This window comes from Microtus pennsylvanicus, chromosome 6 (genome assembly GCF_037038515.1).
Source record: "Microtus pennsylvanicus isolate mMicPen1 chromosome 6, mMicPen1.hap1, whole genome shotgun sequence".
In the NCBI taxonomy this organism is placed as follows: Eukaryota; Metazoa; Chordata; class Mammalia; order Rodentia; family Cricetidae; genus Microtus; species Microtus pennsylvanicus.
Genome location: NC_134584.1, coordinates 28,893,497 through 28,918,245, shown reverse-complemented (window position 1 = coordinate 28,918,245; position 24,749 = coordinate 28,893,497). Strand labels below are relative to the sequence as shown.

The 24,749-nt window shown below is 39.3% G+C and overlaps 1 protein-coding gene across 2 annotated transcripts in view; it reads right to left on the bottom strand.

The window, feature by feature from the left end:
- Wdr70 (WD repeat domain 70) overlaps positions 1-24,749 on the bottom strand; it is a 212,197-nt gene that overhangs the window by 67,270 nt on the left and 120,178 nt on the right. For both annotated transcript variants that reach the window (XM_075975932.1, XM_075975933.1), the window contains one exon: positions 17,051-17,225. In XM_075975932.1, coding sequence (XP_075832047.1) covers positions 17,051-17,225 — 175 coding nt within the window. The remainder of the gene's footprint in view (positions 1-17,050; positions 17,226-24,749) is intronic.

Sequence of the window (24,749 nt, the reverse complement as noted above, 5' to 3'; positions counted from 1 at the left end):
TTGTTTTGTTTTGGTTTGGTTTGGTTTTTTTTCGAGACAGGGTTTCTCTGTGGCTTTGGAGCCTGTCCTGGAACTAGCTCTGTAGACCAGGCTGGTCTCGAACTCACAGAGATCCGCCTGCCTCTGCCTCCCGAGTGCTGGGATTAAAGGCGTGCGCCACCATCGCCCGGCTGGCAGTGGGTTTTTTATCCTACTGCACGTACTGGCTTTGGGGGAGACTAGGCAGTTTGGATGCTCACCTTACTAGACCTGGATAGAGGTGGGCGGTCCTTGGGCTTCCCACAGGGCAGGGAACCCTGATTGCTCTTCGAGCAGATGAGGGAGGGGGACTTGATTGGGGGAGGGGGAGGGAAATGGGAGGCGGTGGCGGGGAGGAGGCAGAAATCCTTAATAAATAAATAATAAAAAATATAAAAAAATAAAAATAAAGATGAAAAAGAGAACATTAATCTGGAAGGAAGGTTGAGTGGGAAGCACTAGGGAGAACTGGAAGGAGGTAGTGGTGGCTAGATGTCCTCAAAATACACAATATAAATATATTAAACTTTCAAAGAATAAAAAATATTAAAAAGAAATAAATAGAATAGGTATTTTAAAAGGTTTTTGGTGGTGGTTGTTTTTACTCTTTGCTCTATTCTTTAAGGGCCCACCACTCAGCTCCCAAATAATCACACAGACACTTATTATTACTTATAAATGCCCAGCCTTAGCTTGGCTTATTATAGTTAGCTTTTCTTAACTCATTTTATCTTGCCTACCTTTCGCCTCTGGGCCTTTACCTTTCTCTATTACTGTATATCTTTTCTTTCCTTCTTATTCCATGTCTGGCTGGGTGGCTGACCCCTGGCATCTTCTTCTCCTCCTTTTTCTCACTCCTCCTTTCTTCTACCTTCTTCCTCCTATTTATTCTTTGCATGCCAGGCCTGCCTATTTCTCTCTCCTGCCTAGCTATTGGCCATTCAGCTCTTTATTAGACCCATCAGGTGTTTTAGACAGGCAAAGTGACACAGAGTCAAACAAATGCAACAAGAAAGAAATGTAACACACCTTTGCATCATTAAACAAATATCCCACATAATAAATGAATGGAAAACATCTTTAACTAAGAGTCTACAACAGGTTTTAGACTCGCCTTACCTAATAAAATGAAAATAGCTAGGTTTGGTGGCTCAAGACTATGATCCCAACTCTTGAGAGACTGAGGTAGGATGACAATTCTGAGTTTAAGGTCAGCTTGTCCTATACAATAAGTTCTGGATCAGAAATCAGTCAAATATTTTTTGCTTTCATGATTATGTGTTTATGATCACAGTAATTCTCTTTAGTTACAATTTCTTTACAAGGTACTTAAAGGAAATATATATGCATTCTTTAAAACCAAATGAACACAACAAGGAAATTCAATAGCTTCTCCAGAGGTGAGTAAATTAAACATTCAGGGAAACAGTAAACTAAAACAAACACAAACAGAGTGAATCACTACATAACGAGCAGCAGCAGCCATCACTGGGCCCAGGCTTTGACATCCTGTCCCTGACTGCCATTAGAAAGAGACTCATAATGTGATGGAAACCCAATTATGTATTAAGACTCAATAAGGCAGGTTTAATCACTATATTACAAACAAGACTCCTGGTAGATATGAACTGTTATCCATCTCTGAAGACTCATCTAAACTTTCCTTGGAGTTTTACTGTGTTAAGTTAGCAGCCGATTAAAGGAAAGCAGAGTTTTTACTGAAACTGTTGGTAAAAAGTTTAAGAATTTATTTGAATGCTTTGCTGCCTCGCTTGTGGACTGGGACTCTGCTTTACTTAGGTGTGCACACTCTGAGTCTCATTTTCACTTTCTTGGTCCTTGTGCTCGCCCTGATCTAAGTCGGTTGTATAAATCTGTCAACACTTCTAACCATGACTTGACCTCTGATGCCAGTGTCCCTTTGTAGAACATGAAGTCTAAAGATGCCTCTTTTGTGGAGGATTCCCCAGTTCTCTGATGGTGATCATGATGATGAAATTGTGTTTTACAAACAGAGTGTACCCTTGATTCCTGATTAGCAAGTTCTGGAGATTAATAATCAGGCCACTGTTTCTCAGATAGCTACTTTAAATTCCCCGTGTCAATATATAAAAAGGAAGTGGTACAGCTCACGTACTAGAGCATTTCACTGCAAATGTAAAAGAATATTCTCTTGATACAGAAGAGTGCATGAGCACTTTACATTATTATTTTATCTATTTCTGCAACTACTATGCTAGTCTCATTTTACAGATGTGAAAAACTAAGTCTTTGAAAGGAGTCAAGCCTAGTGTAGTGGGAAACACATTACTCCCAGAAGACGTGGAAGGAAGCCACCTCAGCTACATAGTGAGTTTGCGGCTAGCCAGGGCTACACTAGACCCTGCTTCAATAAAACAAGCTGTTAAATACTTGCCTACTGTCATAGATCCAGAAAGATTTTACACATAAGAAACCTAGATCTACTTGACTTCAAAGGCATTGACTCCAACCAATCTATCATGGTTTTGTTTGAATCTCTGAGGACATTTGCATAATGGCTCTTTATGTTTCCGAAGCCTATACTTAAAGAAGGGTGCATACACACTACACTCACTCTCTCTCACACACACAAACACATGCAAAACGAATGAGGCGGGTGAAGCTGAGGAGGAAAGAACCACAGTGGAAAACCAACAATGTGAGTCTGGGGAAAAAACCTAGCCCAAGGCTAAAAACCCTGAGTATTTTCAGTCAGATTCTAAGGAAAAGGGTAACAGGCATGAATATAAACCCCAGCAATTAGTTACTTAATTCACTTAGTTACTAAGTTACCAAGTTGTAGATGCAGTTGGGGATTTTGCAATGTATTGAGTCATTCCTTTCCCCCTTTACCTCACACAGACAACCTCATATTAACAGGTGCCCTGGAGCTCCAGTCCCTCCTGAAGCCTTCCCTCCTCTCTTCCACACACTTACCAGGGGTTGTGCCTCATGTCTCCTATGCCCTTCCCATGCCTTTCAGTCCACCCTGGTCTTCAATTCCACTCTACATACTTGCTTGGCCTCTTACCAACTCTTACTTAGGATTGGCCTCACTCAAAAGCTGTTGTTCAGTATCTGTTTCTTACCTCAATTTCCTCAAAAAGGACAGGGTCCTGCCGGGCAGTGGTGGCACATGCATTTAATCCCAGCATTCGGGAGGCAGAGAGGCAGGTGGATCTCTATAAGTTCAAGGACAGCCAGGGCTATTGAGAAACACTGCCTCAGATAAAAAGAAAAAGAGAAAAAAAAAAGAAAGAGAAAAAAGGCATGCTCTTCTTGTTTATTGTCTTAGCTGGCTGGCCTGGAACTTCGTAGACTAGGCTGACTGTGAACTCATAGAGATCAGCCTGCTTTTCCCACTAGGTGTTGGGATTACCACCATCCCTGGCTTCTAAACTAACTTCTTAATGACTACAAAAATGAATAAAATATGAGTTGGAAAGATGGCTCAGCACTTAAGAGCACTTAAGGCTGCTCTTACAGAGGAGCTGGGTTCAATTCCCAGAACCTGCACGGTGGATCACAATTAATTGTCTGTAACTCCATACCTGTGGCACACAGACATAATGCAGGCAAAACACCTATACCTATAAAATAAAAGTAAAGGAAAACAAATAAACCTAAGGTCTATCATTTTCTCTTGCTTAAACCTTCCCTGTCAACACTCACCCCAAATGTCATCAAAGGGGGTTGGAGATGACAGTATACGGTAAAAACAGACATTAGTTTGAGAAGCACAAATAACCTGTCCATTATTTTGTGACACCGAGTTTTCAGAATATTGGAATATACTTTCCTGTTGGATGTAACAGAAGCACCTGGTCTTCGTCAATGGGAAAATCCACAGTAACTACCAATCAGTATCAAACTTGATTGTAATATACTCTTAAGCCAAAACAGCAGTCACATACCTACCCTACCCAAATGACAGCCTAATGGCACACTGCAGTGCACAGCACAGGTTAGACACAGTGGTCGGGAGCTGAGCTCTCTACTGCCCAAATCAAGGGAAAGCACCATGCTGCATAGCACCCATGCCAGCCCTCTGCACACACCTGTAAGCACAGCTTCTACTGAGTGTGTATTGTACTCGCACAGTGAAAGAATCAGAAGAATTCTAATTTGAACCATCTAAATCAGGGACTGTCTGCCTGGTACAAGAGGCGCACTTTCTAAGAAGGCAGATATGGGAATACAACAGAAAACTTTGGGCTTATATTTTGTGAAGTAAAATTATTCTTTGTTTGATTTTGATTTTAGATTTTGGGGGGTTGTTTTTAAACTGGTTTCTCTGTATAATAGCTCTAGCTATCCTGGAACTTGATTTGTAGACCAGACTGGACTTGAGCTCAGAGATCCGCATCCCTCTGCCTCCCAAGTGCTGGGATTAAAGTCATGTGCCACCACTGCCTGGTGTAAAATTATTCTTAATTTATCAATACACACACACACACAAGAACAATAATTATAGTGGCTAGAGAGATGGCTCAATGGTTAAGAGCTATGGCTGCCCTTCCAGAGAAGTGGAGTTTAATTCCTAGCACCCACATGGCTGCTCACAACTGTCTGTAATCTCAGTAGATCTGACACCCTCTTCTGGCATCCAGGGGCACCACAATGCACAGAATGCAGAGACATATATGAAAGCATATCAGTCATTCATATATAAAATAAATTTTTTGAAATCTTTAACAAAATACATATCACATATTTTTCTGTAGCTTTTTTTTGCTATAATTTCAAACTAGAGGTTCAGTGAACTGTCTAAGATATCCTTCCCTTGTTGAACACAATTTATGGTGGGAAAACATTCGTGCCCCATCCAAGTATCTTCAGTATCTCCATATGTTTTAACTCAGCATTTGGAAAGCTTTGTTCTGCTACTAAATGGTTTATAGGGAAACCTTCCTAGGTATAAAAATAAAAATAGCAAGATGTCATCTGGCTACTAGATCTAGTCAATGACAATTCAATTTAACTTATGGCCACTTAAACTTAACAAAACATTTTAATTTTATGCCATTTTACAATCTTGATTCAGTATCTCAGTAATAAAATATAATACATAAATAGAGTACAGATTGAATTAGTGCCTCCAATGTGTATGGAGTTGTCACTATATTTTCCTTAAGGGAAATACATATAAAATTTAGAAGTATTTTCAGTTTAAGTGGTATCACTTAAAAATACAGCTAATGGGGAAATGTCTCTGGTCGCGGCTCCTGGTCTTAGTGCTTGAGTCTAGACTGATCACCTCTCTTCTTCACCCTCTACTCCGTTCTCAGTGATTCCCTCCAGACTGCACTCAGTCCTGCCCTCTTCTGCTTCTATTCCCTTTCACTCAGCTTTGCTCATTCTCTGTAGACCAACAGATAAGAGATGGATTTTTTTTTGTAACCCAGATCTTCTATTAGGTAAATAAACCTTTGATAATAAGTTTCACCTTTAAACAACCTGTAGGAGAGAATCCTCAAGTCTTTCCTGGTTGCCAGCCCTTACTGTTGAGCAGAAGAATGGGAATCCACTCCTGAAACCCTAGAGATCGCATCTGAAAGTACAGGATCCAACTTCCAGAGAAAAACCGTAATCTTCTCAATCTCCTTCAGACATAAGAACACTAAGCTCGTGAGGTCATCTGACGGCCAAGCACACTGAAAGCATTTAGAGTTCCGTGACACATTACAGGAAGGCAGTGTTAACTGCGACCATCACTGCTACTGCTAGTCCTGCTGCTGTTGGTACCAACAGCATTAAGGTGAGGGGAGTAGTATCAGGAAAGTGAGTGTTCTCCAATCAAGCTCTGAATGTTACGTTAAAACAAAGACAACTACTTTAACAAAAGATTTGTTCATTTTAATTTTATGTATGAGCGTTTTGCCTGTATGTATGCATGTACTGTGTGTATTGCCAGAAGGGGGAGCTCAATCCTCTAGAACTGGTTTTCTGATGGTTGTAAGTCACCCCATGGGTGCTGGAAACCACCTACGGTGCAGGCCCCCTGCAAGCACAGGAAGTGCTCTTAACTGCTGAGACATTTATCCAGTCCACCCCCACAACCAATTTTGGGGACAACCTGCCTTGCTGCAGTTTTATAGCATACTAATAAGATTGTGAATGTGTGTGGCGTAAATGAGTGAACACTTAGTGACCTTCAACTAAGTACTAGGAATTGCCCTATGCTCTTTCACACAGGTAACTTCTTTGATCCTAGGTACCCTCTTCCTCTCTTGCAGTAGTCAGGGTCTTATTATATTCACGATGGTCTATTTTTTTCCATGTACAAACCCTTCTCTGCGTCCAGTTATTCTGTATAACTTCTTATTTTTCAAATGCATTCAGCTGCATTTTGAAAGGATTAATATAAGCCTTCCTACTTTAAAGGTTGTTAGAAAAATCATATATTTGGACATTCTATGCTACCAAAGTACTCTGAAACTCTGGCTCTAACTCAATGGGTCATAAAAAAAAAATTCAATGTAATAGGTCATAATCAGCATTTTAAGAAAGAGAATAGTGTGCAATAAAAAATATTGTAATATGCTGGGCACGGTGGCACATGTCTTTAATCCCATACTCAGGAGGCAGAGGCAGGTGGATCTCTCTGAGTTCGAGACCAGCCTAGTTTACAAAGCTGGTTCTAGAACAGCCAGGGATATATAGAGAAATGCCATCTCAGATGGCATTAGATAGATTAGATAGATTAGATAGATAGATAGATAGATAGATAGATAGATAGATAGATAGATAGATAGATAGATAGATACAGCTGTAATATACTACATACTGCAAAATTAGAAAAGGTTATGGCAAATTTCTTTTTCAAAGAATGTTTATATTTGTTTTCTTGGCGATGGGGACTAAACACAGGGCCTTGTGGCCACTAACACTCGAGTACTGAGCTATACTCACAGCTTCATTTTCTTCAATTTGATATATCTGCGTTTGTGCAAAGCCATGTCTGTATTTGGTCATGATATAAAATGTAATTTGGGGTAGTTAAAAATATGCAGCTTCACACAACATTGCTTTCTCTTTATTACGCCTTCAGATGGCTCACATCTAAGAACCGCTTTCAGAACAGGAGAGTCATTCTATGTTGAATCCTTAACTCCCAGCTCTATGCTCATCGGTGCAGCCTCGCTGCTATCCACCCATGCTAAACAGAGGTGGCCAAAAGTAGAGTGACAGCTAGACATGAAGAGAAATGGACCATAAATTTAAAAATAGGTCTGAATAAGAATTTGGTCCTCCCTACTTCGTAACAGAGAGACAGAGAAAATAAAACACCTCAGATAAAGAACAAAACTGATAAATATTTAAAGCATTATGAAGTGTTGAGGTTTAACAGAGTCTTGTTATGCCCTTTAATTTGACTATAACAGACTAAAGTTTCTGAGAAGTTGCAAGAAATGTGGTCAGTTACTGAGTCTTGAGTAATTAGTAGAAAGAAAAGAAAACAGAACAGAGAGGACTCCTTGTCACTGGCTGCATTGCTCCTCCCGCTGCAAGGAAGCAAAGAGTAGGTTAAACCAATGCACGCAGACCAGAGGACTGCTTCACATTTTTGGCTCAGGCTCTGCTTTCTGTATATAAAAGCCCTACTAGTGGCTCTATTAAATGAACATTTAACATTTACTATTTTGTTTATAATGCTTAAAACAGTAATGTTTGGCCTTGTCGGCTTACAAAATAAATCATAGATGTCCTGAAGCTGAGAAACATGGCTCGGGAAATATCTCTACTAGAGAGAGGCATCCCTTATATAGGCCTTCTAGAGACTATGCCCATCAGCAGAGTCTGGCCATGTTAGAAGGCATTAACATGTCTAGCCCTGGCTAGACATCTGCAAAGATCTTTACTTGTGCTTCAAAAAAATGCCAAAAGATTTTATTTAGCTAGTTTTCAGTTTTAGTGAGCATTACCCCATATTAAAGTTGAAATAATAAACAAAATAAAATTAATTGTTCAATATTAACTTAGATAGCACAAAATCAAAGCAAGCGCCCTCCATTCACTGTAATCCAAACTCTCAACTCCCAGAGTCTATTTCCTATTAAGATATTAAGTAATAAGACAGGGGACAATAAAATGTGATTTAAATAATCATCTTCCAAATTAAGGCCTCTATTTTATTTTTTTAAGGAATGACTTGTGGCTAAGCACAGTGGTGTGTACTAAGTGACTGCAGTACTTGCTTGGAAGGGAAAGGTAACAAGGGGATTAAAGTTACAGCCAGCCTGGGTTACATAGTTAGCTCCAGGCTAGCTTGGTATATACAAAAACCCTATCTCAAGCAGCAACAACAAAAGCACATCCTAAAATGTTCCCTATGCTGAATATTCATGTGTCAATCTTAACTTCAAAACTTCATCAGAATCCAAGTATCGAGCACCACCATTTTCGTCCAGGAAACTACCTTGGTATCTGAAATGCCTCCTAGTCTCCCTGCTCCGACCTCTCTTTATAGTTACTCTGCATTCAGAACGGCCAAAATCGTTCTTTTTAAAATGTAACCTAGATCCTGATAGTCTTCTCTTCAAATCCACCCATTACTTCCTATAACCCTTGGAAGAATATCTCACCCCAACCTTTGCCCACCTCCCTATTCACCCCTCCCTTAAAATGAAGCTAGTTTAGCAATTTGACTGACACAGAAGAAAATAAGTTTGTGAATGTGGGAAGAGCAATGGACAGGCCTTGGCGGCCCTCTCCTTTCCCTCCTTGGACACAAGTTGCCCCGAGGGAGTGATTTTGTGTTCCTGCACTGTCTCCCCTCAGCAGCTCTGGCTAAGGTCCCTGTGGACTCCTGTCCCATTGCAGGATTTAATCTGTAGGAATTTCTGGCTTTTCCTCTACTCTATCTGTAATGATGGTAAATTTTGGCCTTCATTCATCATGCTTGAGTAATGAGTCTTATTTTCCAGCTGTTTAGACCCTAAGCAAGGAAGATTACTAATTACACAGGCAACCGCAAGCCCTAAAACTCCAGAGCATACACACAAGGCACACCCACCTTGTGCATGTCTACACCGAATGATCTAAAAATTCCTATCTCTTCGTGGTGTGTTTAGAGTTGAACCATTTTCTTCATAAACTTTTCTATTTTTGATGAATATTTATTCAAATAAATATGAGCTATTTTTACAAGCAGAAAACAATTAGCCAAAATCAACTTTCTCTGATGACCATTAAACAGGGCAAAGCTGGGGATGCATTTCCAGAGGAAATCATGAGCTAGGCTTTGGATATGTAGTCTAAGAAAATTGAAGACAGGGCTATGAAATCATTTCTCTAATTATGATTACACATAATGTGGGTGAGAATTCAAGGCCAGCCTGGGCTAAATAGTGACAATTTAGAGACAAGTATAGCGGCAAGCACCTACAAGCATAGCACTCAGAAACATGAAGCAGGGGAATTCAGTGTATTCAGAGACACCCTATGAGTTCAAAGCTAGCTCAAGGTTAGCATGGGCTACACAGCAAGATCCTGTCTCAAGAAACCAAGGATGTGGTAGTGGTGGGGTAGGTGTATTTTATCTTGTCTAAATATGTCACTTTGAATTCAAGTCAGCAAACCATGACAAAACAATCTTATCATTCTTTTGAATCAATTATTTTCATCCTGTTTCCATCAGAATTATTCCTACTTGAGCCTTAAAGTGATATCCTGAGGTTAGAGTTTCTGGCTCTACAACTTACTAGCTGTGTAAGAGTAGGGAAGTTATTAAAATTTTCTCTTCTGTACTTTAGTTTTCTCATCAAAACATTGCCTAACAATACTTACTTCACAGTATTGTCCTACAAGGATCAACTGAGTACACATATACATGCATGTGTGTGTGTGTGTGCGTGTGTGTGTGCGTGTGTGTGTGTGCGCGTGCGTGTGTGCGTGCATGAGAGTGAATGAAACACTTGGATCATTACCTGGCACAAAGTAAATGTTTAATAAATATTATCTATTATTAATACCATATGTTTTGGAAGACAACAGGCTGAAAAAAGTGCAAATAAACATCACCATACACTAAAGGCTAAATCAATCTGTAACACACTCATTTGATTGTTGGTCTCACCCCAACCTTTGCCTACCTAGCTACAACACTAAACACAAAAGAGAGTGAAGCCTGAAAACAGTACAGTTAACTACTGGGTTCACATTTAAAAACAAAACAAAAGACAACTTCCATTTTAAAATCTCATCCTTTTAGTGAGTGAAAAATATTTTGCTGCAGTTTGGTTCCTGGTGATGGGGAATGTACTTAAACTGCCGATATTCCAATTGGTGAGATGAAATTGACCCAAGCTGTCAGACGGGGAAGGGATGATTCAAATAGTGACACACTGCAGTGATCTGGTTGATGTCTGCCTTACTCTCCCGCCTGTCCTCCTCAGGCTAAGCAAGCTCCAGCCTAGTTGGCTTCTATCAGTTTGTTAAGTCTTGCTCTTTCATGGGTTTTTGCACTTACTACCGCTGCCTCTGGACTTTGCACCAGTTATTGCCTGTGATGTGTTGGTTCATCCTGACTTCTGGAAATACCATTTCAAATAACCCCAATACAATGTAATGACAGAGTAAAGATTAAGAATGGTTCTCGAGCCGGGCGGTGGTGGCACACGCCTTTAATCCCAGCACTCGGGAGGCAGAGGCAGGCGGATCTCTGTGAGTTCGAGACCAGCCTGGTCTACAAAAGCTAGTTCCAGGCCAGGCTCCAAAACCACAGAGAAACCCTGTCTTGAAGAAAAAAAAAAAAGAACAAGAATGGTTCTCGAGCCAAACTGCCTGTACTCTATCCTGTCCCCATGCCTCCAACTGGAAGAGGGTGAGGCTATAGACACTCAAAGCATGATCTAAGTCTCCCAAAAGCTCACCAACAGCATCTCTAACCAGGGACAAAGAATTCAAATACAGGAGCCTATGGGAAATATTTCTAATTCAAAATAGAACAATGCTCATGACCGGTTAGTCTAGGACTGGCTTCAGTTATGCTACTTACTAACTCTGATATTGAGTAGGCAACCCATTCTCTCTGTGTCTAACTTTCCTCATAATAATAGCATTTATATGAGAACTAAGTGAAATGTTACATATAAAGCAATTCAAATATCACCACACCAGAAGAGAAGAAATGACAGCTCCATAGAATAATTGGCAGCTTATTTCACTTTTATCTAGACTAAGGGGTCCCTCTAAAACCTTATACAAATCTTAATAATTTTTATTTAATATTTTAAAAACTAGAATTGAAGTAATTTGGGACAATTTATACAGTTGGTTTTGTTTTGTGGTGTAAGAGGTTGGACCCAGTGCTCTACATATCTACCCCAGGCTACCTCATGAGCTACCCAGCCCTGCATATCTACCCCAGGCTACCTCATGAGCTACCCAGCCCTGCATATCTACCCCAGGCTACCTCATGAGCTACCCAGCCCTACATATCTACCCCAGGCTACCTCATGAGCTACCCAGCCCTACTTATCTGTGCTTTGAATTAGAGACATGCTTTTTATAAAAAGCAGTAACTGAAATTATTTATTTATGGCATGAGGGCATGATCCCTACCTAGTTAGGCTATGAATTTTGTAACTGATAATGTACTCACAGCGCCCGGACAGGGCACACACAGAGCACCGCCACCTTAGTAACTATTGGCCGACCTCCTTTTTCCCTTCTAGTGGTGAAACCACTTAAGAGTTTCTGTAGCATGGTAGAGTTTGATCTCAGGATACTATTTAGCTTAGGAACTCAGTACTGACGAGTAGCAAATAATCCACGTTTTGCCTATATGCCTTGGGTTGCATTTACAAACATGCTACACTGTCATACACTCTGCTGCACTCTACGTCTCCTGGGTCTCTTCATAGTTTTCTAGATCCTCACTAGCAAGCTAAGAAGAGACAAACATCTACATCTGGGTTTCTAACATTGTTCTTAGTATTTTTCAGAGGTAGGCTGGGATTTTCCCCCTCAATGTAAGACACCAGAAACCTTTTCCAAATTATTTGGTATTTAAAAAGCTTGTTGAAAATATTATTTTCCTCCATAAGTTACTACCATCCTTCCTCAACATTGTAGTGCTCTTACTTGACTCTCTATAATGGGGTGAAGGCTATGAATTATTAAGTGATCAGTCTTGCAGAAAAAAGGGAAAAGACACCTGGCAGAGGACATGGGACAGGAGACAAGGCTATAAGCGAACCTTAGCCTCTGGAAACTCTATTTAATGACCCTTGTGTACTGCCACTGAAGAAAGATGGAGTTGCATTCATAGACTATAGAGTAATTAGATACCCAAAGGTCCTCCATACATTACATCTGAGGTTGACACAAAGTGGTATGTCACAGAAATTTTAAAAACAAACGTGAAAGCAATTATTTTTGGTAGAAATAATCTCAAAGATAAATTTTTAATGAATTCTTCACACATCTTCACGTGTGTAGATAGTAGAAAATGATTAACAACTATGTAAACATATTTCCTAAGTCAGAGTTATATGACTCTTGAAAAATACACAATGCATGACAGATTTATCACAGAGCAAGTCTCGGAATGAGCATACAACATAATTGGCAAAGTACCACAAATTCTCAAAATCTTCAGCTTTTAACATGTTAACACCGCACCTAAAAGAAATTTGTGTTACTGCATTGGGTATTAGAAGAAAGGAGAAGAAAAAAAATCCTTTCTTCAAAGTCAATCATAGTAAATACACATAAAATATAGAAACCCTAACAAAATGAAATGATGTTCTTATTTTCGGGTGCTATGACAGCTTCAGAAGAAGGTCCAAACACAAGAAAAATGGGGCTAAGGCAATAGCTAAACTGGTAATGTGTTTGCCATGCACACATGAGAGTCTGACCTCAATGCTCTACACCTACATAGAAAGCTAGGGGTGGTAGCATGAACCTGTAACACATCCTGGAGAGACAGAGCCAAGGGGATGCAAGCGGCTCTCTGCTCAGCAAGCCTAGCCTAAAGGGAGCACCCCAGGTCCCAAAGACAGACCCTGTCATCCAAAAACAAGGATGGTGGCCCCAGAGGAATAACACCCAAGGCTGATTTCTGATCTCCACACATACGCATACACTCTCCTACCCGATACACGCACCACAGGAAAAGTTAGAGAAAGAAGTTAGCAAGTTTGGTTGAATTTGATACTTGAGGTGAGAAAAAAGGATCCCAAACAAGAGTTATGGAACTGAAGATCACATTACACAAAATAGCTAGATTCAAAAAAACACATACTGTCTGTTTTCTCTCATGCAGAATCTAGATTTTAAAAAAATGAAATAAGAAGGCGTCTATTTGGAAAGAGGGAAAGCAAGAGATGGTGACAAGGGAGTGAACATGAGCAATGTACATGGCAAACACGTATGAAAATTTCATAATAAAGCTCAACATCATTACACTGAATATGTGCAAATGTTGGTACCCTTTAAAGATACATTATGAAAATTTAAAAGAAAATAATATATAAGAACAAAATTTTAAATCTTGAGAGATATTTTATATAAGGCAGCAGATAGCACCCACGAGCCTTCAAGTAACAGCCCCAGAGACTCAGTAATCCCACAGCATCTCCAAAATATCCTGTTTGTTTTAGTTTATTCTTCTCTGTATTAAGCTTTTTATCAATTACTTGGCTGGAGACTCTAAGAGAGACTATTCAACACTCTTTTGAGACTCTCAAGAAAGCCTTTCAGATTTTGGCAGAGTGTCTTTGGTCTGCTGGTTTGGTAATGTCAGAACTCTTACTCTGTAATGTAATCTCAATCTCTAGCTTATCCAAAAGGAACACCTCCCAGGAGGCAATGGGATTATCTACTCTGGCCTCTGCCTTCCCCAATTCTGGGTTTTAGACAAAATACCACCTGCTCAGAGACAATTCTCATTTGAATTTCTTTTGTCTTGTTCTCAGTGAGGTAATAGGGTCACAAGAATATCAATTAAAATGTTCCTCAAGTAGACAAACACCAGGATGGTGGACAAGGAGAATACAGACGAGAGGTAGCAAACACAGGTAGAAAACAAATTCTTTGAAGAGTATAAACTGCATGTATATCCTATTATAAAATTCTTTTAAATTCTATCAGCATATATTAGTTTTAAGTAATAACAGACTTTTTATGAGACTTTCATGCAGGATGCAATGTGTTTCTTACCACATTCACGCCATTACCCATTTGTCTCCCACTCCTGCAAAACTGTGTGGCTGATAGTTAGCACACTGATTAGCGTAGGTCTAGAGCAGAGGTTCTCAACCGTGAGTTACAGCCCTTTGAAGGCTGAACAAACCCTTCCACAGGGGTCATATACCAGATACCCTGCATATCAGAATTTACATTACAATTAATAACAATAGCAAAAGTATAGTTATGAAGAAGTAGTGAGATGATTTTACGGTTGGGGGTCACCAGAAGATGAGGAACTGGGCCACAGAATCAGAAAGGTTGAGAACACTGCTCTAGAGGAAAGGGAGATCCTCAGGACACAAGCACTGTCACTAGCAGATCCTGCATTTGTGAGAAAGTGCTTTGTTCAAGGTATGTTGAAGGGAATTAAATGCTAGCTCCAGGATTAAAGGTGGCAACTATGACAGCTTCACCTACTCATCATAAATGTGCCATCACACTTCCTTTGGCCCTGTGTAAAGAGCTTTCTCCCTTCAGCTGTCGTGCTTCTGTGATTTGGATGGAAGATAGATAGATAGATAGATAGATAGATAGATAGATAGATAGATAGATAGATAGATAGATAGACAGACAGATAGAGAGTTGAAATGACAATTCAAAATTATTTTAAAATCTGTTTTAAATCAGAGTATTTCCTGATAGTGAAGTTTTTTTCTTCTTATTTTGTTTCCAGATTATACTAATATACTAATATAAAAATGAGTAAAATATAACAAATAGGATACAGTCTAGTAAACTACATGCTCACATGTTACTAAAGTCAGCAAAACAGAATTAAAGACTGGGATCAGCAGGATGTCTTAGGCCCTGCTCCCTTAGCAGATGGCTTAGAACACTGAGCCTCACACCTTGCTCTGTTTTCCACAAAATTGGAAATGACAAACTGCCATTATTTCAAGATATGTGAGACTGATCTTCAAAAATTACACTCAATTTTATTTTAAAAAAATAGTAATAACAAAAACAGCTCCTAAGAAAAAGACACCTGTGTGTATAGCATTCTGAAAACACTATTCTTAAAGCTCCATAAGAAAACTACGTGTTGTTTAAGTTAGCAGTACCCACAGACGATGAAAGCCAGTTACTAGAAGATTTACTGCTTGGTTAAAATTCAGTTTACAATTCAAAGGCATTTTAAAATCTGTGTGCTGTTATGAAGCTTTATGGAGTTTACAGTGGAGATGAAAACAGAAATAAAAAGATCTGACAAACAGAAAATGCCGAAGATATTTCCAGCATTATCAGTAGGGTTTCCCCCATCATTACACTTTACCTTATTTCAACACAAATGACTTAACCTCCCTAGGGTCCTATTCAAAACGTAAATGTTTTAAAATATAACCGTTTGAGGAACAAAGCTGGAAAGATTGTTTTTATTTTATGTGTGTTTTATGTACATGGATGTTTTGCCCGCATGTGTTTCTGTATCATGTGTCTGGTGCCCTGCAAGGCCAGAAGAGGGCATTGGATTCCATAAAACTAGAGTTACAGACAGCTGTGAGCCACAAATGGATGTGAGAATTGAACCTGGGTCCTCTAGAAGAGCAGCCAGTGCTCTTCACTGCTGAGCCCTCTCTCTAGTCTCCTTTAATAAACATTTTTAAAATTCAAATGTGAACTCCATGAGGGCAGAAATTTTTTATCAATGCTCTTAAAACCTAGAATATGATATAGCATATAAAATATATTCAATAAATACTAATTAATAATTTGACAAGAACCTTTTATTCAAGTAAAGAATTCAAACTGTATCGCAACATCTGTAGCGGCAGTCAAATGCAGGGTGGGTAAAGGACACTTGCCCACAAGTCTACAAGTGACTTAAGGGTGACTGCTGGGTCCCATAGTAAAAGGAGGAACAGAGTTCAGCAAGCTGTCCTCTGGCATCTACACACACACCATGGACAAGTATACCCCAACAAACCACACAAACAAGTAAATAAAACGTAAAAGATCTTACAACATTCGCATGCAACTTTAATACTGGTAGTCGCGACTCTTTTAGCTATGAAATATTTTCCTTTTGCCACCTACACTAACACAAGGCTTTTAAAGCTTATTGGTAATCTACAGAATGAGTTAAGAGCTTTTACTTTCATTGTTTCTGCAGATTGTATCATCTATTTCAGTTCAAAATTTATTAGCTAAAACTATAGAAAGAAAACTTAAAACTATTAAAATAGTCTGGCATAGGAAAGAATATTAAATAAAACATTATCTAAATTATTATAGAAATCATTATAAAACAACTGAAATAATTTTAGATTTTTCAGTTTTCTTATATCCTTTAAAAAGTGTTTTCTGGTTCTCTGTTCAGTACTGTTCTGTATTATGGATAAGCATTTCTTTTCAAAGTGAAATTGAGATTTTTATATAATAAGCTATACTATGCTTTTTAAGTTTTATATCAAAGGGGTGAATTTATTTTAATATTACACTCTAAATCAGAGCTGGAATGTTGGCTGAAATAGTGATTATTATAAAAAAAACCACAGCACTTGATAAATTAATACTGCAGCTTAAAGTATTCTAAATTCAGGAAATTGAAATTCATAGTATTTTAACAAGATGTTTGTCTTTATGCTTTAGGTATCCGCTGCCAAAAAAAAAAAAAAAAGATTTAAAAGTCATTGACTTCAGCTGGTGATAGACACCTTTAATTCAGCACTCTAGAGGCAGAGGCAGGCCTGTCTCTGTGAACTCAAAGTCAGTCAGGTGTACATAGTGACTTCAAGGGCAGCAGAACATCCAGGGCTACATAGAGAAACCCCATCTCAAATAACACAACCAAACAAAAAAGGCTTTGGCTTACTGTCAAGTTTCGATCCCAGATCTGTATGCTTCCGTTCTGGCAGGCGGCGGCCACCAGGTTCCCATCTCTACTGTACGTGCACGTGGTGGGAATGACCTTTTTACCCTGCATTGTCCGAGGTTTAAAAACGCTTTTTTGCTTCTTTGGATTTTCGACTTCCCAGAGCCTTACAGTCCTAAAAGGAAAAGAGGGAATATCATTTATTAACAACAGACTGAAAGAAAAGGTCCATAAAGACTACTTTTTCTTTCTTTTGGGGGAGGGGGAAATTTCTTTTTATTTTAATTGATTTTATTGAGCTACACCTTTCTTTTAAGGATTTTTTTATATACTATAAGAAAGCCACATTTATGAATATTCATAGAGATAAAGCGGCAGAAACCTGCACTGGAGCACTGGACTAAGTTCCCAAAGTCCAGTTGAAGAGTGGGAGGAGTGAGAATATGAGCAAAGAGGTCAAGACCATGATGGGGACACCCACTGAAACAGTCTACCTGAGCTAATGGGAGCTCAACAACACCAGCCGGACTGGGAAGGAACAAGCATAGGACCAAACTCTGAATATGGGTGACAGCTGCATGGCTGGGGCAGACTGAGGGGCCACAGGCAGTGGTACCAGGATTTATTCCTGCTGCTTGTACTGGCTTTTTTGGGACCCTAATTCCCTTTGGGCGGATACCTTACTCAGCCTAGATATAGTAGGGAGGGCCTTGGGCCTTCCCCAAAGCAATGTGCCTTACCCTCTCTGAGGACTGAATGGGAGTGGGGTGGGGGGTGAGTGGATGGAATGGGAGGAGAGGAGGGACTGGGAAAAAAAATGAAGCAAACCATTTGATGCCATCAAATCAAAAAGCAAACAGCAAATTCTACTTCAAATTCTATCATTTATTTATAGTCCATGCCCTATAATGCAATTGATTCCAAGCTCTTACAATTGTATATCTTGACCAGGAGAGCTGTTAGGCATGTGCCTCCTATTGAATGTACATTAATTTTTAACTTATCTGCAAGTGTCAATGAACTGCTCTATAGTATATACCATAAAATGCACTAAACTAATAAAAAAGAAAAATTCATGCCCCACTCTAGCACCCAAACAAAGACCCCATGCCTCTGGGAGCTAAACAGAAGCATAGCTCTTGGCCTCCGAGCTTTCACCAAGGGGCAAGTCACAGCAGCTAGGACTGGGGCACAGCAGAATAAACTCCTACTCACTCCAGGGACAGGAGCACTGCCCTGAAGGAGGCTTAAATAGACCAAATTATTAGATACAGAAAAACAAAGATGAGGTCAAAACTTCCTGGTAGAAACTATGCAGTTAAGACACAAAGAACACCTTTAAAGTTTGGTGGGGACGGGGAGAAATCTAATGTTTTATAGACAATGAAAATATGTTTAAAAAGCAAGCCAAAATCAAGGCCTTTCCAAAAGACAAATCTGAGATACCTTACTGCTACCTAATATGTGATACAAGGTATGTTAAAAGAAGTTCTTAAAAGTAAAATCCAAAAACAAATAGAAGCCCAAATCTACGCAAGGAAACTGAAGGCAAACATAAAAGACATTTTAAAAGATGTTCAAGTCTCTTTAAAAAACACATGGCAATAAGCAATATTAAAATCACATATCAGGAGGCTAAGAATACATGTTCAAATAAAACAAAAGACAGTGCTAACGCACAGGCTGAGGCAGAGAGTGGGAGAAAGACTTTGAAAAGTTAAAGACGCAGTTGGTAAATCTCACCACAATCGCTAACACCATTATAAAAACCACCGTGACAATGGAGATAAAATGCATAGAACAGTCCCTTTTATTAGAATTAAGAAAAGCCGTAGGAACAATGTGATGAACGTAAAATGGAGTGCAGACACTATGGACGTGAGTGTCCTAAATGAGCATACCATCCCTAGAGCGTGACAGCAGTAAAATGTCTATCAGTATTTTAGGAACAAATTTTAAAAAATGAACTTTGTGCTGGACTGCTTAGCTATGTATGTCTCTTGATTTTAAATAAACCCTATTCTCAAGTCAGAACCCCAGAGGTGAACTTGGGGGAGAAGTTGCATTTTCTCATCCTTCTTCCCAAAGTGGCTACATTGAATCAATCTAATTTAAAAGAAATAAAGAGATAAGTAAATAAATTTGACAATTTAGACAAAGTGAACAAATTTTCCAGAAACAGGTAACAATCAGAGTTTACTCAAAAAGTCCAGATTAATAGTATTCATTTATATTAATTCAAATATATTACTAAAATATATATTTATATAATACAATATATATGTAAAAAGTCAAATATATAATTTAAAACTTCCCCACTTGTTGGGTGTGGTGGCTTGTTCCTAAAATCCCAGCACTCAGAAGGCTGAAGTAGGAAGCCTGCCAAGAGGTCAAAACTAACCTGAGCTATATAGTGAGATCTAGAGCAAAACTGAGACCCTATCCTGTCAAAAGAAAAAAAAATCACAATGAGAAAACTCACGGCAATATTACTGTTGAATTCTAATATTTAATCATGAAATGGAAGTTATCATCTTTAACCTAAAAGTCCAAAACCTACAACACTCCAAAATCTAAACTGTTTCAAAGTATAATACCTCTAACAACTCCTTAAAATGATCAAAACTCAAGTATTAAGAGTTGTCATCTAAGTGCTGTATCTTATTTTAAGACGGTGCTAGCTAAAAGTGATGGCACACACCTGTAGATGCAACACTCGGAAGTCTTAACAGCAGGATTGCAAGGTAGAAGCTAGCCTGAGTTATGTAGCATGACCCTGCCTCAAAAAAAAGGAAAAGGAAAGGAAAAGTGTAGCGCCTGCACTACAGGACCGGACATGAGGCAGGGAAAGAGGCTGGAGATGTAAACGCTTATGCACACAGACAGAGACACAAGGACACGGTCATCCTTGAAACAAACATGCCATCTTTACTGTGCTCCAGGGAAGCTTATATAGGGATCTTTAACTGATAGCCACGCCCCAGCTCCTAGGATTTACAGCTGTAAACCCACCAGAAACCACTCTCCTGCCATCAGGATTTCATGAGGGTCTCGTGCTCAGAGCAGCTGCAGATACAGGAAAACAAGCTGTTTGTACTCAGTTCACTTCAGCAGGCAAAAGGTCTGAGGCAAACAAAGTCAAGGGTTCAGGGGTCTACTGCCCCCTACAAAAAAGGCCATACTGCCTAGGGTAAGCTCAAACAAGGAGTAAAGAGCACCAGGCTACAAGGTAACTTGGCAGTAAGACCTCTTAAAGCCTATAACACAACCTTCTGGTTTCGCTCTTCAGTGTCTGCATTTCAGAGTCGTGTACAGCTAGTTTTGAGCAATGGGGTGTAAATGAGAGAAGATCTCAAGGAAGCTTCTCAGAAGGTTACAGTTCCTTCTTCTGATTCTTTACTCTTTTGGCTGGCAGTAACCTGAATATGAAGTTGAGTACCATGCATTATGGATTTAATTTTAAGTTCCAAAATGCCTAGTGATGTTGAGGATTGTTCCACACACTATTTTTTTTCCCTTTGGTAAAGGAATTGTTCAAATCTGATGATAAGCATGTGGTTTGCAAACATTCAAGGAGGCAAAACACACATACACATAAAATAAGCAAATATTTAAAAAATTCTTTGAGATTGAGTCTCAAACATCCCAAAAGACCTGGAACTTTTGATATCCTACCTCTACCTCCTTTGTGCCCGTATTAAAAATGTGTGTCACCATGCCTAGTCTACACGGTACTGAGAATTCCAGAGCTTTGAATATGCGAGGCCAGCAATCTAACAATTAAACTAAAGCCTCCTCCTTAAATTTTTTATACACTTTAAGTCATCAATATTTGGAAGTCACATACTTAAAAGGTTCATAACTAACCAAAAAAATCATAGAATTTTCCTTTATTTCTTCTGTAAACTTTATAGTTTTAAATTTTATAACTAGATCATCTAACTGAACAGGCTGTATGGATCGAGGCTAATGGTTTTGTACATGGATGTCCACTGGAACAGCATTATTTGTATTCAAGCATTAGAAATGCCTGCCTCTTGCTAAAGGTGTCCTGTATTGTTTACTTGTTCCCTATCTCTATTAACTGTTTCCCATAATTAACAATCACAAAGCATTGAGAAATACTACATGTGTTTTCATTTTTCTGGCCCCAGCTCTGCAGTGGTCAGGATAAATTACAATAGTCAACTTCTCCTTTTTATAACTCAGCATCCCCAATGACAGATGGCTTTAGACGTATGATGAGAAAGACCCCACACAAGTATAAAGAGTCATCATGTGGCTTGTTTAAAGTTCATCATCTCTACAACTGGGATAATGAGGGGCTGTGAGGACCAAATGAGATTAGGGAAGTAAACATATCTAGGACAATATTTGGAACACAAAAGGCACTCAATAAATACTTGTTCCTTTCTGGTTTCCCCCTAGATCATAAATAAAAAACAAAGCAAATAAATCCAACAACTAAGTATTTCCATTTATTTTAGTTTATTAACAGGTTGGGCTATTTATCAAAATAATGAGAAAGTGGAAAGTAATTTACCTAGCATACAGATGTGTGAAATACAAGCTCATACAACATCTGATAGTGACTAATTACACAATAGTTTTATGGTTCCAAGTCTCTCAATTTGTGTCTAAAAAATAGATGCTTAAGTGCTAGGCCATTAGGTCTCTGTCAGGACATTTTATGCTGTAGCACACATATTCTGAAACTTGGAGTGAGATCTAGACTTGTAAAATTAAAACTGTTTCAGAGGGAAGATTTAAAAATAGAAGAAGGGCCTGCCTGAGCCTTTCTGGACATAAAATGAAAATATCCAGAAGACAAGAAAAAGACACAGGTGGGGTCATTACATTGCCCCAGGCACAAATGCTTTCTGTCTTAGAATTTTGGACTGTTTCCAGATACAAGTTCTAAACTTTCTGGCATCTGCTGCATAAATGCATCACAGCACTTGGCAGAAGTCGGGGGAAGCATTAATTTTGCATGGAAATCACTTAGATCTTGGTTTAATTTTTCTCAAAAGACTACACAAGCAACTCAACTGACACAAGCGTCTGAAACTTTGGACTCTCTTGGTAGAAAAAAAAGTAAGAAAGGTCTTCTTGTTTAAAAAGTATTAAGGTGTTCTAGTTCCACAGAAATAAGGACAATGTCCTAGATTTTATGTAAACCCACAATAATCTTTATGAATACACATTTGACAGGAAATTCATATACGTATACTTAGCAATTACAGTGAGGAGACAATGGTCCCTTTTTACTTTGGTTTCTGCAGCCACTCCAGGAAATGTACTCAAGTCTGAAGATTTGGAGGTGGGAACCTCCGATGAGAGAGAACATGCTGTTTAGTGTTCTGGGTCTTTGGGTTTCACTCAATATGATCTTTCTAGTCCCCCCTCCCTTTACCTGCAATGTTCACAATTTCATTTTTCTTTCCAGCTGAGTACTGTCCCATAGTGTATATGTACCACATTTTCTCTGTCCATTCACCATCACTGAAGGTCATTTTGGTTGTTTCCATTTCCTGGGCTATTGTGAACAGAGCAGCGATGAAAGTGGCTGGGTAAGTAAGTGGCTGTGAAGGAGGATACTGAGACCTTTCCTTTGGGCATATGCCAAGGAATGGTATAGCTGGCTTCTTGTGGGATATCTGTTTACACTGTATAAAGATGTTTCTATATTTTGCCTCACCTGCCTAAGGCACCTGATTGGTTTAATAAAGATATGAGTGGCCAATAGCTAGGCAGGAGAAAATAGGCAGGACTTCTGGGGAGAGAGAGGAACTGGAGATGAATCTAGGCATGCCACAGACACCAGTGAGATGCAGAACACGTCAGACTTAGAGAATGCGAGAGAGGTGAAAATCACGAGGCAGGATGTAAATGAATAAATAGAAACACAAGAGCTAGTCGGAACAAGCCTAAGCTAAGGCCAAGCTTTCATAATGAACAATACATCTCTATGTCGTTATTTGCAGGCTGGCAGTCCCACAAAGGAAAGTCTGACTACACTGGGTCATATGGTGGGTTTATTTTAAGTTTCTTGAGAACTCTCCAAAACTGACTTCCAGACCAAATCGGACTGCAGTCCCACCAACAGTAAAGGAGTTGAAGCGAAATTTTCCCAATTGGGCTGATGACGTTCCCACTAGGGCCAATGACCATCTCACAAAAACACCTGACCCACATATGAGAAGTCCTCCTTTGAGCTGTTGGTCAGAGCTTTTCAAAAAACTCCCAAAACATTATAGGCTATCACTACTTCCCCTGGTTGTCCCCAAGAGGCAGGAAGGTAAGTGCTTACTGCTGAAGACACCATACACTTCAGAAACAGGGCCCAGAACCCCCAGCACTGAAACTAACCTGGAAACACCATGCAAATTTCCAAAAGAAGAAAGCAACCAATAATCCCACCCAGTTATGATTTCTGTAATCCACAACAAGGGCCAACATGAACAACCTTAAGATACAGTAGTGGCACACATACCTTAGCGGTAACCAAGGAAAATTATGACTGGTACTGAGAACCTAGACAACTACCCAGGGCTAGTAAAGCCATGGATCTTAGAGGAGAATCTACAGCCACCACTTTACTAGACAAGCATAATTCCTAATTACCTTCTAAATATTTGTCCTTACACACATGGATAAATGTTGTTCTCACCCCTCATCCAGGAAACTTCTCTTTGCAACAGATAGAAAACACTACAGAAAACCACAAACAGTCGAAACACAGGGTGGCGGAGCCCAGTCCCAATAGAAATATCCACAATATAACTTCTATACTTAAGGCTTGGGGATCACTGTGGAAAAGGGAGAGAAGGTTTGTAAAAACTAGAAGAACAGGAAATTCTCTATGAGATTGTGTTTCCTAAGAGTATCTGAAGCTGTACATACAAAGTCTCACCAACATGACTACCTAAACATGACCTGAGCAAGCACAACACAGCAGACATCCAAAAGCCCATGAGGCCTCAACCCTACACAAAATCTATAGACAGTTAAGAAATGCAGAGAGTGGGAGAAATAGTCTTCCCCGGCAAAGAATCTACAATTGATTTCCAATGCCAGTCAGCCTTGAAATACAGGTAACATTACACAGATTGAGCAGGCTGTATTCACGTGTTTCAGATGTAATTGTGTACATTTATGTATGTAACAACATTAATGAAAAAAAGAGGCCATGAATTTGAAAGAGAACAAGGAGAGGTATGTGGAAGGGTTTGGAAGGAGAAGATAATGGAATGATATAATCTCAAAAATAGAATAATTTTTTTAAAAAACATATTCACAAAGAATTGATGTGAACTTATGAATTGACAAGGAGTGCAGCTAAAGGGGTGACTACTGCTCAAGGATAAGAATAAATGGGAACCGGAGGAAATGGATGAGCAGGTTGTTTATTTTCAAAGAGCATGAACATGCAAAATGAAGTGTTGGACGACTGTGATGCTCTCTTTCTGGAAGCTACTGGTAGACTAGGTTCACACTGGTAATTCACAAGCAGAGAAAGTAAGGAGCAATGACAGAGCACCAACTGAACCAGCCCTGGATGGGACTTCATAGATCTACATCATAAACAGACATGTAGCACAGCTTTACGGTTGTTTCTGGTTTGATAAACATATTCTAATTGGACCCCTTCAGCTCCTCAGAAGCTAGATCTGCAGCAGCCTTTTCCCACGTATTCAGG